General features: G+C 38.1%; 1 protein-coding gene across 1 annotated transcript in view; it reads left to right on the top strand.

Moving 5' to 3' along the window:
* The window catches only part of COL12A1 (collagen, type XII, alpha 1), a 95,930-nt gene that overhangs the window by 35,550 nt on the left and 45,097 nt on the right, over positions 1–15,283 (top strand). Inside the window, exons 21-34 of the mRNA XM_010282245.1 lie at positions 193–322; positions 1,392–1,537; positions 1,811–1,940; positions 2,905–3,044; positions 3,773–3,902; positions 5,318–5,457; positions 5,800–5,932; positions 6,033–6,059; positions 6,370–6,512; positions 9,809–9,938; positions 10,845–10,984; positions 12,058–12,187; positions 13,780–13,922; positions 14,943–15,072. Of these exons, the coding sequence (XP_010280547.1) occupies positions 193–322; positions 1,392–1,537; positions 1,811–1,940; positions 2,905–3,044; positions 3,773–3,902; positions 5,318–5,457; positions 5,800–5,932; positions 6,033–6,059; positions 6,370–6,512; positions 9,809–9,938; positions 10,845–10,984; positions 12,058–12,187; positions 13,780–13,922; positions 14,943–15,072 (1,792 nt within the window). The remainder of the gene's footprint in view (positions 1–192; positions 323–1,391; positions 1,538–1,810; positions 1,941–2,904; positions 3,045–3,772; positions 3,903–5,317; positions 5,458–5,799; positions 5,933–6,032; positions 6,060–6,369; positions 6,513–9,808; positions 9,939–10,844; positions 10,985–12,057; positions 12,188–13,779; positions 13,923–14,942; positions 15,073–15,283) is intronic.

The raw sequence follows: 15,283 nt of genomic DNA, 5'->3' as shown, positions 1-15,283 counted from the left end.
TTCCCTACAGCTTGCTTTGCAAAAATAATAACATACTGTCAAACAAAATACATAGAAAATTAAGACCATACTTATTTTTAGTTGCATACCATTGATTTCTGAAGAGTTGCACAAGGAATGTTTTTTTTCTTAAAGATAAGATTACAAATGCATTTGTTGTACAGTGGTTAACATTGCTTCTCTTTTATGTAGTTTTATGTAAGTAGGATGGAAACAACGACAGTGCTGAAAGATCTGAACCCTGAAACAGAATATATTGTTAACGTGTTTTCTGTGGTAGAAGATGAAAGCAGTGAACCTCTAATCGGCAGGGAAACAACTTGTAAGTTAGAAATGGAACTTGAATAACATGTTAACAGCCAGTTTGGTGTATGTGGAACTGTCCAGTAGAACCCTTAGCACTATGGGCTAGTTTTGTCCTCTTAGAGGAAACAAGGATTTTATTCTGAATGACCAAATTGTGTTGTGTTATACTGATTGTTCAGATCTTAGCTGAAAAACTTTAGTAAAGTGAAACTGCATTGTGGTAAAAAATGTTTGTCCCAGCTTCCTTCCAGGCTCATAAAGCACAGCTCTACAAGACTAGAGTAACAGACATGAATTACAAGACAGAGTTTAAAAATTCCTGAAATCTGATCATATACAAATGTGTACTCCTTCATTTTTATTCTAGAAGTTAATTCCTGCTACTAGCAGCCAGAATACTATATAAATTCATTCTAATTTTATAAGATTAACAAAAAGCTAGTTCAACACAATTACATCACTTCTATGGGACATGACTTAGCCATTATGTTTCTACTATTAACTGTCTACATGATTTATTTTAGGTATATTTATGCTGAATACAACATAAGGTGACTTTCCTGCCTCTTTAAGTATATAGAATGTTAGGTGTTCATTTCACTTCTTTGATTTTTTTTTTGGTATTAGGCTTGTCATAAACTCTTACAGTGTGTACATGATTTTTATGAAGTCTGTGGTAATGTTTTATGTTCATTTAATAATTTGATAAATACAGAAAAAAAGAAGAAAGTACAAAAAATCCATTTTTAAGTACATAACCCAAAGCAGTCATGTTCTGTCTTATATTAGAGCATTCATGTGGGTTAATGTTGCTTTTTAGAATATTGAAATACTCCAGTGCAGACTTCTACGATAATTTTAGCTGTGTGTAACAAATCTGTAGTACATTCAAAATGTGATGACCATTACCTCATTCTCAAACAAAGCACCACTTAAAATACCACTACTTGCAGATCACCTTTCTACTACCCATAATGTACCCTAATACCCATGTGCAATATTCTCAGTGGTACTACCTAGGACATGAAATATGAAAGGTGAAGAAGGTGAAGGAAATAAATTAATATATATCTTTTATTTGGCAGTGCCAGTCTCTTCAGTTAGAAACCTGAATGTTTATGACATTGGATCAACTTCCATGCGAGTGAGATGGGAACCTCTTAGTGGAGCTACTGGTTATTTGTTAACATATGAAGCTGTGAATGCCACAGTCCCAACTACAGAGAAAGAGGTAAGAGAATTTGTCTTCACTTCCTGTACTCTACCAAAAACAAACTAAGAAAACCAGATAGATTTTCTTGACATAATAGTGAAGAGAGACCGGCATGTACTTCTCAAAGTGCAGTGAATTTACTGAGATATTGTATACAATGACATCAGTCAGGAAGCTGTAAATATACTGCGAATCTCACAAACAAAATTCCCCTGAAGTTAAATCATTGCTTGCTTTTCTGCCATTGCTTTCTTTGGTTTTTAAACATGGTGTTTTATTTTTCATGTGCAGATGCGTGTTGGACCATCAGTGAATGAGGTTCAGCTGGTAGATCTCATCCCCAATACTGAGTACACTTTAACAGCTTACGTATTGTTTGGTGATATCACCAGTGACCCACTCACCACTCAGGAAGTGACATGTATGGACATCTTCATTTTTGATTTGTTGTTATTGCTTCACCAACATTTATCTTTCATTTTGTTTCACACAACAATTTTTATATATTCAGTTTTGTTTAGAAGACGGTCTTTTCCATGTTGTATACATTTTCTAACACTCATACATTCCCAAAAGATCTTAAAGGCAATTTCAATGAAAAGGGGTCAACTGCTAAAGGAGGAACAAAAGGGTTTTTTGCTTGAATAATGAAGGGAGTTGGCTTGACAATCTTGAGGTTATAGTATTTTTAAAAGGGCTCAATTTTTCTTACATTAACTTAGAAACCTCGTTCCCAATTTCAGACATTCTCTTAAGTATAGAAAATGCCAAGGAAACATGCCATACCAAGAAAAATATTGATCTAAACATGGCTTCCTTTTTTAAACCTTTCATTAAACACCATTTCTTAAACATTTTCTACTGGCAGAGGCATGTTTCTGGGCTGGATGCATGCCGTTTGGTTATTCTTACATTCTTAAAAAATGTTAAACCCTTAACTGTACATGAAAAGTGACTGTTGTCACGAAAAGTTATGATCTTAAGCACTGATACTTCCATTGTGCTCATAATTTACAAAGATGAAACTACTGCCCAGGGAGGTGGTGGAGTCGCCATCTCTGGAAGCGTTCAAAAAACGTGTGGATGTGGCGCTTCATGACACGGTTTAGGGGACATGGTGGCGCTGGATTAATGGTTGGACTTGATGATTTTGAAGGTCCTTTCCAACCTTAGTGATTCTGTGATTCTGTGTGATACTATGGTTTATAGCTATTTTGGGACAATAAGCTCTTAAGCTGTCTCATCTCATGGCGAGAGCAATGAACTTCCCAGAAAGTTATTGCCTCCATTTCAGTGAAATGCATGAAAAGAATTTAATTCCTTCTGTGAGAGGCCTATACCTCTGCTGTGAATAACATTTTTACTTACCACTGTCATTTTTACAGTACCTTTGCCTGGACCCAGAGGCTTAACAATTCAGGATGTTACTCACAGCGGTATGAGTGTCCTTTGGGATCCTGCTCCAGGGAAAGTTCGAAAATACATCCTAAGATACAAAATAGCTGATGAAGCTGATGTAAAGGAGGTAAATGACAGCAACATTTTTGAAAGTATTAGAAGACAGTTTTATTTTGAGGAGCTAAGTTACTAAAATTATAGTGAAAGTAGTATTATAAACCACCATTGATAATAAAGAACATCAGTTCATGGTGATTGCAGTCAGGAAAGGGTACTGATTTCTTGGAAACGGAATAAGCACAAGATAGATTTCTTTGTCTACTCCCCTTTTCCCCCTCCTCCAGAGAGGAAAAATCCTCATACTGACTGGAGAATTTTCCTGTGCTTTGACAAATAGTCATTTCTACTCCCTGCCTAAGTGTTTTCTTGCCATGCTCTAAGAACAGCTTGCAATTAGGAGGACAGGACTGTGGAATAAAGGTATGTTAGCCCCTTTGCCCACTGTCAGAAGACATGTAAGCATTGCTAGAGATGTCTTTGAGTTATGTGCAAGCTTTCCATAATTGCACTGCTAGGCATGAATCAGCTCTTGGAGGATTAAATGTATTTTTGTAAGGAAATGATCCTCATTTCCAAAAGAAAGAAGCACTGCAAGATCAACAAGTAGTACAAGTATCGGAGACGGTATGCTTTGCAGGGGAGTTAGTAGATAGCACTCAATATTCATGTGTAAATGGGAAAATTCAGTGCGGAATACTTTTCTGCTTTTCAGTACAGGAATTTCTACCGCTTAATCAGATGCAGAGTCAGCAATAGAGCAATTTCCAATTCTTAAATCACTATTTTTATTCTTAGGTGGAAATTGACAGACTCAAAACCAGCACTTCTCTCACAGACCTTTCCTCTCAAACACTGTATAATGTAAAAGTTGTTGCTGTATATGATGAAGGGGAATCCCTACCAATAAATGCAGAAGCTGTCACTCGTAAGTTTTCCTAACAACCCTTCTTGTGGTTATTTTTGCCTTATGTTCTATTTAAGTTGTGTGTGTTGCAATATATTACTGAGTTTAGGTGGAACTGTAATTTAATTTATCTGACAAATATTTTGCTTGCATTTGTAACATTATTTGCAATAGTAATCCCTGGGAATCTTAGATGAGTTCAGTGTCTTGATGCCGTAAACACTGAGCCTGCAGCTTGCAGGGAGGTGACAGACCAGCAACCAAAGCAAAATTGTGTTTAGAGGCTGAAGGAGGAGTGTAGGGGTAGAATTAGTAAGAAAATGTGAGGGCAAGGGAAAGGTTTAGCAAATCTGTGCAGGAATCTAGGAAAGTGAGTAGGAAGCTGGGGCATATGCTAGAGGATTAGAGAGACATGATCTAGCTTCTGATCCAAGACAGTTTTGTACCATGGAATCCTAAACCAGTCTGTACTTTCAGAGAATCATAAAAGCAGCATTTGAGTAATCTCAACAAAGAGAGGCAAGGAAATGGTGTTGCACAAATGGTGAGAGCCTATCTCCATACGAGGGAAGTGACAGACTGAAAGGAGAAAGCTAATGTCGGTGAAGCCCTCATCCCGATCTAGATTTATGATTTAAGAAGACAGCTAACCAGAAGATCTAGAATAGAAACGAGCAATGTTACCTTATCAGTGCCCCTCATTCTGCTGGGGAAAAAAAAGAGAAAACACATGCACGTGCTTTCTCTCTTTTTTTTTTTCTTGTGAATTTTTTGTTTTATAGCCTGGTTTATTTGAAAATGTTTGTGAGATTTTTTTGCTTGCTTTTGTTCTAGCCTTCTATAGCTGTGGTTTTATGTGAATACATGTGTAAGGAAGAGGATAGCTCTGCCAAAGAAAGTATTTTTAGTTTAATTCTCTGGTTTTACCTATTTACTAATTTCTTTCCAGTGGCTGTAATATTTTGCCTCCTTAACCTACAGTTAACCTCTGTGAATTCTTTCTAAATAAGTGATGTAATTCAGTCATGACTTATTTGGCTTATATAAAGAATTTTAAGATCTGGAGAAACTCATGCAGGAGCTTGACCTCTGCGTGTGGGAGTTCATAATCACTCCTTCTAACTCCAAAATGTGAGAACTAGGATTTCAGTTGTTGTTAGTAGGAATGTGAGTTGTGACCTCTACTGAGGTCAGCAGGGCTATGTCTGTTTTATCAGGTGATGACCTGATGATGTGACCTCATGACCAAGGATTTGCTTAGTGTAAGTGGACTGGGTTGTACTACAGCATTTTATTGTACTCATTAGAAGCATGGTGATTAACAGATGATTCTTCTACATAATCTTCTAAATTCTTTGTCTGGGTAATTCCTTGGTTTAACTGTATGTTTTTGTGTAGTTACATTTTGTGGAATACTTTTCCTTTTCTCATAATAGAGCCTGTGCCAGCACCAGTCAATCTCAGAATCACAGATATAACCACAAATAGTTTTAGAGGAACTTGGGATCATGGAGCTCCAGATGTCTCTCTATATAGAATAACCTGGGGACCCTATGGAAGATCAGAAAAACAAGAGGTAAGAGTAGAGAATCACCATAAGATTTTGTGGGCAGCCTCTCAGAGAGTGATGCTATATTCTTAAAATACAAAATTCTGATTTTATATTTTTAAAATTAGAAATGTCATTAATAAATGGACTATATATATAACTTGCAATCCTTCCTGTTGTGCTCAATGGAAATTCAGTGAGAAGGTGTAGAACACATAGTTACAGACACTTGTAGTGATGTCACTCTGTAAAAAGTTACTCAGTTGTATCCCACTCTCTGTTTTTTTGTTTTAATTTATTTGTTTTTATTTATTTGTTTTGTTTTTATTTTGTTTGTTTGTTTGTTTGTTTTTTTAATTTCTCCACTAGACTATCTTAAATGGGGATGAGAACAGTTTGGTCTTTGAAAATTTGAATCCAGATACATTATATGATGTCTCAGTTACCGCCATCTATCCTGATGAATCAGAAAGTGATGACCTCATTGGCAGTGAACGAACATGTAAGTAAATACAAGGTTTCTGCATGTTGTTATTCATAGTTATTAAATCAGAAAGCATACACATACAAGAATTCTGAAAACTCTTTCTACTTTTTTCTAGTACCCTTGGTACCTATCACCACACAAGGTAAGAATCTAAATTACCAGGTATGGTATTATTAAAGAAAACTCAGAGCTACCTTTTTCCAAACTGTGAGGAATGTTGACATTAAAAAGCTGAGATTATTTAATAAATATTATTGTGTATTTGGAAGAATACTAAACACTGGATTACCACATGTTTATTATTTTACAAACATTACAGTTCATGTCATCTTTACTTAATACATTCTGCTCTTGGTCAGGCATTCATGCAGTCCTAAAAGTATGAATGAAATGTTTTTCTCTGCTTTTTACTTGAATTACGTATTTGTTCTTTTCTTTATTACATTTCTCAGCTCCAAAGAGTGGCCCACGAAACCTTCAGGTGTACAATGCAACTTCACACAGTTTGACTGTGAAGTGGGATCCTGCCAGCGGTCGTGTGCAGAGATACAGGATCATTTACCAGCCTATCAGTGGGGATAGCCCTGAACAGTCGGTAACTAATTTTGAAGTGCTATAGTTGTTCAGTCTTAAATTATAGTTCTGCAAAGTAATCCATTAGAAGAATTTATTTTCAAAGCACAGCAGTGTATATGTTAATCACCTTTTCAGTGAAGATTTATATTTATAGTGAATGTGTATACATTCCCACCTTTTTCTTTCTCCCCTTTCAAATCCAAGATAGAATGTTTTTTGTGCAGCAAAAATAACTTTGGGCACAGCCTGTTTTTTTGAAAATCACACAATCTATAAATATAACTAGAATAAAGTTAAAATGTGTTGAGGAACAAATAAATCAGCACATGAGACTACAAGTCACAAATATATAGTTATCACAACAATCAATAATATGAGCTGCTATGACTACTTCCATAGTCCAGGGTTTTCCATTGTTTTGATAGTATGGTTCATGTGCTATCAGAGGGACTTTGCTGTGGAACATACTGTGGACAGTATAACTGCCCAGAATGGTAGTTGCAAAAATGAATCCATGCGAAACGTATGGTAGGGAAGTATTTAAGTAATTTTAGGGTCTTTTAGTATGATTGGGCAGCTGTAATGCTAGGGAGAGCCAGCACTGTATAGCCAGCCAGCTTTCCCTGCACTGTCAGCAAGAGCTGTGTTGACTACTGGCGGCCTACGCAACACAGCCTGGGAATGGTAATTCAGTCAGCCTGTTTATCAGAAATGTGTGCTACTTAAAAATGCCCTATTCTGCCGTGGGAGGCTGTTGTGGTTACTGCCAAATGACTCAGAGGAACAGTCTCAGATGAAAACCACACTCATTTAGCTTGTTCCTGTAACTGGAGATCACACATGTTCAGAAGAGTATCTAGGAATGTTTACTTTAGAATCAGTTGGATACTTATGCACCGATTTTTACTCTCTTCTGACCAACATGCATTTGAGTTGAGGTAATTGAACTGTTGAATGAATTGAGTAGTTCAATGCAAGTTTAGTGAGAAATTACTAGAAGAATAAGTAGTACAGCAGTAAGGTTAGTAATAGAGTAGAACAGCGATAAGGGTAATTAATATCTCTAATTAATTGCTGGTACTGGAGTAAAAAAGAGAATTATATGCATTCTCTTGAAATTTGTGCAAAGAATAGACTTAATAGACTTAATTATTCACAGCTGGATAGAGTCTAGCAGTGGTGGTTGCCACTTTTTGAGGAGCGCACACAGAACATTCATGCTCTGTTCATGGCATTTTAATGTCTGTCTGCAAATAAATTCTCAGTCATATGATAGTAATTCCTTGTCTGCTTTTTTTGTTGCTGTGAAATTTGATTAAACTGCATGGACAGTAACAGTGTCCCCACTGAAATATTTGAAATAGGATTTCTTGAAGTTTTTTATTGCTCTGTCTGATGTTTAATGGCCCCAGCACTAAGAACGAGCACAGGTGATTTGAAGACAACTCTGCAAAAACTGCACATGAAACACCAGAGACCATCATGATGATTTAGGGCCAGGTTTTGAAAGGCAAATAGATACTAAAATATGAAGACAGCCATGATGAGATGCTAAAAGCATTTATGCTTTGAACTGAGCTTTGTACATGTTACTACAAAATAAATGTTTCCTTGTAAATTAAAATAATTTCCTACTATGAAATGTGAGGATGTATAAATGCTTGCTCATTATCAGCTATTCATAATCAGAAGCTTTTAAGTATTACAACAAACATATTAGCTCAATAGGCTTTGAAAATATGCAGATAATCTTAAAAGTACAAAGGATGCGCTTGAGCAAGTGTAATTTCACACAACTGAAATCCAAAAAGCTCATGATTCACAAATGCTGAAGTTCTAGGTATTATTTTTAGTGCACTGTAAATCTTTTTCTTGGTCGAGATTATGATCACAGGATTGTATGTAAAAGAAAAATTGCAGTCAAAGATGTATAATAATTTTAGACTGTTAACAAAGATGTTTTAGAAGCTGAAATATCATGTTGTAAAATTTTTGAAATCAAGGAGAGACGATGTTGATATTGTATCAAATCTATATTAGAGATCTACAGAGTGTTGTAACTTATTCCATGCTTTCATTCTACCTGAGAGTAGAGCATAAAGAGCCCAATTCAAAGTCTGTCAAAATGAATAAAAGACTTTCATTGATTTCAATATGATATAGTCAGAGGCAATGTGGAGAAACAGCTCTGTGCTGGCACAGAAATGGCAGTTGATCTGCTGGAGGGTAGGAGGGCTCTGCAGAGGCATCTGGACAGGCTGGATTGATGGGCAGGGGTCAACTGTATGAGGTTTAATAAGGCCAAGTGCCGGGTCCTGCACTTGGGTCACAACAACCCCATGCAACGCTACAGGCTTGGGGAGGAGTGGCTGGAGAGCTGCCCGGCGGAAAGGGACCTGGGGGTGCTGGTTGACAGCCGGCTGAACATGAGCCGGCAGCGTGCCCAGGTGGCCAAGAAGGCCACAGTGTGCTGGCCTGTATCAGACATAGTGTGACCAGCAGGAGTAAGGAAGTGATTGTGCCCCTGGACTCGGCACTGGTGAGGCTGCACCTCAAATACCGTGTTCAGTTTTGGGCCCCTCACTACAAGAAGGATGTTGAGGTGCTGGAGCGTGTCCAGAGAAGGGCAACAAAGCTGGTGAGGGGTCTGGAGCACAAGTCTTCTGAGGAGTGGCTGAGGGAAGTGGGGTTGTTTAGTCTGGAGAAGAGGAGGCTGAGGGGGACCTTATTGCTCTCTACAACTACCTGAAAGGGGGTTGTGGTGAGGTGGGTGTTGATCTCTTCTCCCAAGTAACTGTGATAGGATGAGAGGAAATGCCCTCAAGTTGCACCAGGAGAGATTTCAACTAGATATCAAGAAAAATGTCTTTGCTGAGAGAGTAGTCAAACATTGGAACAGGCTGCCCAGGGAGGTGGTTGAGTCACCATCACTGCAAGTGTTCAAAAAACGTGTAGACGTGGTAATTCAAGATATGGTTTAGTGGGCATGGTGGTGTTGGGTTGGTGGTTGGACTGGAAAGATCTTTTCCAACCTTAATGATTCTGTGATTCTGTGATATGTAATTGTGGTTATATGCAAGTTTTGAGGTGTTAATGAATACCGGCTTTGTGTCACCGGACTCTGTCTAAACTTGCTAAAACAAATATGGACTATATATTATTATTGCTGAATGTCTACTGTCAGTGTCAGTCACAAGACTGTTTGCAGCATATGATACATCATAGTGTTTTCCACTCTGCATCAAATGTTTACAGTCTTCAGTGTAACTGTAAACATGAAAGGAACTTAAATCTTTTTGTTTTGTTTTACTGCAGACTATGGTTGGAGGGCGGCAGAACAGTGTGGTGATACAGAAGCTGCAGCCTGACACACCGTATGCTATTACTGTGTCATCAATGTATGCAGATGGTGAAGGGGGACGAATGACAGGACGAGGCAGAACCAGTAAGTAGCTTCTTGAGATCTTCTTATTAGGTGCAAAACCATATTGCTGTATTGCTTTTCAAAGTAGCTGAGAAAAAATTCTTGTGGTGAAATTTGTCCCATCTATATTTGTCATTTGTCCTTTGATGGGTTTCAAGTATCTAAAGTAAGAAGGCTTGTCAGTCTACTTGCTGTAGAGAAACCCTGGACCACTACGTTAGAGTGGTTGTCCAGCTTTTAAGGCTGAGAGAAACCCTAATGTTACCATGGAACTTCTTCCTCATTTTAATCTGTTTAATTGTCTTATGCCACAATTTAGTAAATACCTTAAAGCATGTGAAGGTATGTGACTCTCGTATGCGTGCTCTTAATTATAAGTTTACTATTATTTTCCTGTCAGCACTTTCAATTCAGAGGCTGACATTTACAGTGTACACTTTCAGACTCTACCATTTTATGTTGATAGTATTGTTTTGACCTTGCAATTGAAAGCACCGAGGAGTTTGCTACCAAGAGGCACTTCAGGCATAAAAACCGATTCACTATTTTGAAGTAATTAATTATTTACCTGTAAATGTATTAATAAATTTATTAATGAATTTGTACTTAGTTTACTTTTGAGCCTGCAACAGAAAGTCAGACAGAGCAATGTGTTTGGTGAGGAATGAGGAGAAAGATCCTAATGAACTCATTGTATAATTCTAAAGTAGTGTCTTGAAAGAAATTTTTCTTACTATATTTAGCATTCCTTATCTGTTGGATGGGGCTGATGTGCTCTGATTAATGAAGACAAATAACATCTAACATGAATTTAACAAAACACTGTTGTTTATAAATTTCCTAATGATACATTACATAGGCATGATCTGACAGCACAGGTGGGAGCATGTGGTTACACATTCTTGACAGCTCATTGATCTGTTTCAGAACCTCTCACTACCGTGAAGAACTTGCTAGTTTATGACCCAACCACCAGTACTCTGAACATTCGATGGGATCATGCAGAAGGAAGTCCTCGCCAGTATAAAGTGTTTTATGGACCTACAGCTGGAGGTGCAGAAGAAATGGTAAATGCTTTGTGTGGATCTCTCTGTCTCACTAGCTCACAGTGCTAGTGAGAAAATGCTGCTGAGTGAAGTGGGTCTCGTTTGCGTATGCACTGGCTTTTTTTCTCTTCCTAGATACCCTGGAGAAAATTCAGAGCACTTCCATGAAAGTCAGTTACTCCCATATGAATTACAGATGTTTTGTTTTATATAGTAGACCTTCAGTGATTCGTTCTTAGCACGGGGATTTAATACCACACACAACTTTTTATTTGTTTATTCTTAGGGCACTGCATGTGAATGTGAAGCTGACTTCAGGGTGTACAACAGGCTATAAAGCAGACCTCATTTCTACCCATTTTTAGTACTAATAAGTCATGTGACTGTAGGCAGTCAGCCAGGATGATATTTGTGAAAGCAGAAAAATCCACATAGGTGTCTTATTCTAATCTCCTAAAATTGCTTAATTGCTAAAGAGCTAAAACAGTCTTGACAATGGGAACCCTTGTTGCAGACTGAGAAAATATTATTCTTTCCCACTTGTGTTTCTTTTTCCACATCTGTGCAATTTAATGTGCCTGTGGAAGGAGGAGTACATGAATTGCTACTGTTTCAATGGCATCTAGAAAGCTACTGATGATAAATATTCTTAAATGATGTGGAGTTTTACTTTCTAACATGAGCTACTCATTGCTTCTTGTCATTGGCATGTTGTAGTGTTATGTAATGTTTGGTTTTTGTTTTGGAAAGTGACCTTTTAATGCCTCTGAGCTGCTAAATAGTAGTCCTCAAAGAGATCACTGCAGTTTCTGCTACTGTTACAAGCAGAACATAATTTGGACCCAAAAGTGAACATAGGGATTGTATAGGAGAGCACAGGATTTAACATCCGTTTTTGTTAAGTCCCAGACAGAACCTTCTTGAAAGGCAGAAGATACCATGAACGCCATTACTTCAGGCTTCACCTTTTTGAAGCTTTTGTCGTATCCAGTCTAGAAATGAGATGTGGTGAAGTAAGTGAGATACAAAAAAGCTTAAACTTTTTGCATACATATGTAAATATCATGTCCCTACCTTTCCTTTTAAATCTGTAGACCACAGTACCAGGAAACACAAACTATATCATCCTGAGGACTCTTGAACCCAACACACCTTACTCTGTAACTGTGGTTCCAGTTTTCCCAGAGGGGGATGGTGGACGTGTCTCTGACACTGGAAAAACTTGTAAGTAAAATAGGCCTTTTCAAGAAAATGTTAGGATTTTTTTGTGTGAGTGGCTCAGATCATTAGAAACTGATTTTACATCAGGTGTGGAAGTTTATTTCCCCCAAAGCTAAAACTTGTGTAAGAAACTCCCTTAGTAAGTTTGTAGACGACACTAAGTTGGGCGGGAGTGTTGATCTGCTTGAGGGTGGGAAGGCTCTGCAGAGGCATCTGGACAGGCTACATCAAGACACCAAGGCCAGTTGTGTGAGGTTCAACAAGGCTAAGTGCCGGGTCCTGCACTTGGGTCACAACAACCCCGTGCAACGCTACAGGCTTGGGGAGGAGTGGCTGGAGAGCTGCCCGGCGGAAAAGGACCTGGGGGTGCTGGTTGATAGCCGGCTGAACATGAGCCGGCAGTGTGCCCAGGTGACCAAGAAGGCCAACAGCGTCCTGGCCTGTATCAGACATAGTGTGGCCAGCAGGAGTAGGGAAGTGATCGTGTCCCTGAACTCAGCACTGGTGAGGCCGCAGCTTGAATCCTGTGTTCAGTTTTGGGCCCCTCACTACAAGAAGGACGTTGAGGTGCTGGAGTGTGTCCAGAGAAGGGCAACAAAGCTGGCGAGGGGTGTGGAGCACAAGTCTTATGAGGCGTGGCTGAGGGAACTGGGCTTGTTCAGCTTGGAGAAGAGGAGGCTGAGGGGAGACCTTACGGCTCTCTACAACTACCTGAAAGGGGGTTGTGGTGAGGTGGGTGTTGGTCTCTTCTCCCAAGTAACCAGCGATAGGATGAGAGGAAATGACCTCAAGTTGCACCAGGGGAGATTTTGACTAGATATCAAGAAAAATGTCTTTGCTGAGAGAGTAGTCAAACATTGGAACAGGCTGCCCAGGGAGGTGGTTGAGTCACCATCACTGCAAGTGTTCAAAAAACGTGTAGACGTGGTACTTCAGGACATGGTTTAGTGGGCATGGTGGTGTTGGGTTGATGGTTGGACTTGATGATCTTAAAGGTCTTTTCCAACCTTCATGGTTCTGTGAGACTCTCTTTACCTGCTTGGTTATGGTGCAGCTCTGTAACTTACTCTGTTTTGTTTGCTTATTCAAGTGGAGGTTTTCAGTCCACTCATGTCAGAAAAACTCAGCTTTTATGTTGTGCAGTGAATGTACTGTTTACTACCACAGAATAGTGAAATTTTAATTGTACTGCCAGTAGCAATACTGGTGAAAAAATGGCAAATAATGGTTTTAATCCATGCTAATGTCCATACCATGTACTTACAATTTTCCAGGGAATTTGAGCTCCTAATGTCAGCATGAGATGAAATGTGTAGTTTGTGACTACATTTCATACCTGTGTGATCAACAATAGGATAACAAAGTGTTATGATTATACTTTCAGTTTGCAGCATAAACATATGTACTTTGCTGCCTGGCAGGGATGTTTGTAAAGACTAATAACTGAGATTTTTAGTTTGGGGTTACAAAAGTAATGTGTTTATCTGGGGCTAATGTGATTTTCAAGTTCCTTTGAGCACTGTTATAAATTCAAGTAGAACTAAAACTTATGTAAGCAACTTTGTAAAACTTAATGCAAATTATCCTTGATCTAGTGGAGAGAGGAACACCAAGAAACATTCAAGTTTACAATCCCACACCAAACAGCATGAATGTCCGATGGGAACCTGCTCCAGGTCCAGTACAGCAATATAGAATTAATTACTCTCCACTGTCTGGCCCCAGGCCATCAGAATCTGTAAGTAATTTACTTTTTATGCTGTTCCTTAAAAGTGTGTGGAGGATATTGCTTCCTTCAATGAATGCAGAACAATAATAATAAACTCAGGCCAACTGTCTGCCCAGGAGTGTCCCTGCTGAAAAAACTGTCTACAGGAATTCAGTTCATTGTAAATAAACGTTTAATTTGGTGAAATAAAAAAAAATAAGAAATAAGGTTCTCCAATTTAAAACTTGAGTATTGACGACTGAGTGTCCTTTATCATATTGCAGGTAAAGTTGAGTTAATTTTTTTTTTTTTAAAGATAGAAGGAAACAGCAAATATTTATTAGGAAATGTTTAATTATGAAACCAGATGCCAAATTTATGTGATTTTACCACTAAACCATCTGTTTATCTGAAATCATTAGTGTTTATGTAGGTCTTGGTGAGCAGTGAAGTCTGGGTGTGCATAAAAATTTGCCCTCCAGATGTGGAGTAAGAGTTCTTGGTTTTGTGTAGAAATAGGTGCAGTAATAGAGGTAAACCTGTGAATGTACTCACACAAGATGTACATCCATATTGTACATGTACAGATGAATATGTTTTTATGTAAGGAAATATAAGAATTTTAATGAATCATTTGCATCTGTAAAGTGAAACTGCGTATTACTTCACACATGAGTGGGAACCTGTCGAGTAGTATCTGTTAGAAAATGTCCTTTATATGTCAGTAAACCATGACAGAATTTACTTTTTTGGTTTCTATTCCTCTATGTTTCTGCTTTTTTCTTGAACTATTTTTATGTAAAAATGTAAAAAATAAAAATTCAATCTGCAGACTGAGAGGTCCATATATACTTATAATTTTTTTTGCAACTGCACTTGAATTTTTATCAACGTTATTTGGTTATTTTAAAGTTGCATTATTTTTCTTGGAAAATGTGCAGCGTGATCATGTTTCCAATTTTCCTATATTTCATACAAATTGCTCATTCTAACAAGACATGGTATAAACTGAAGCTTTTTTTATATAGGTGCCTTTTGTTTCTGTTTTAGATTGTGGTACCAGGCAACACTCGTGATGTGATGCTGGAGCGGTTGACTCCTGACACTGCTTACTCAATAAATGTTATAGCTCTGTATGCAGATGGAGAAGGAAATCCAAGCCAAGCACAGGGAAGAACATGTAAGAGGCCGTCAGTACTTGCTTTGTGAAATATAAATCAAAATTGGTGTGTGGAGAATTTATAAAATTGGTTGCAATCACAAACAGTGTAAGTCAATCAGTGCAAGTCTGAGATCAATGCAACTGAATTATGGCTGAAGCAATTACAGGCCTCCGTGGAAGGGAGCTTTTGCTATGTTGTCTGGCAGTTGTGGTACATGCATAATCACCA

Source organism: Phaethon lepturus, unplaced genomic scaffold, assembly GCF_000687285.1.
Source record: "Phaethon lepturus isolate BGI_N335 unplaced genomic scaffold, ASM68728v1 scaffold3282, whole genome shotgun sequence".
NCBI classification, from domain to species: Eukaryota; Metazoa; Chordata; class Aves; order Phaethontiformes; family Phaethontidae; genus Phaethon; species Phaethon lepturus.
This window is presented reverse-complemented; position numbering and strand designations above follow the sequence as displayed.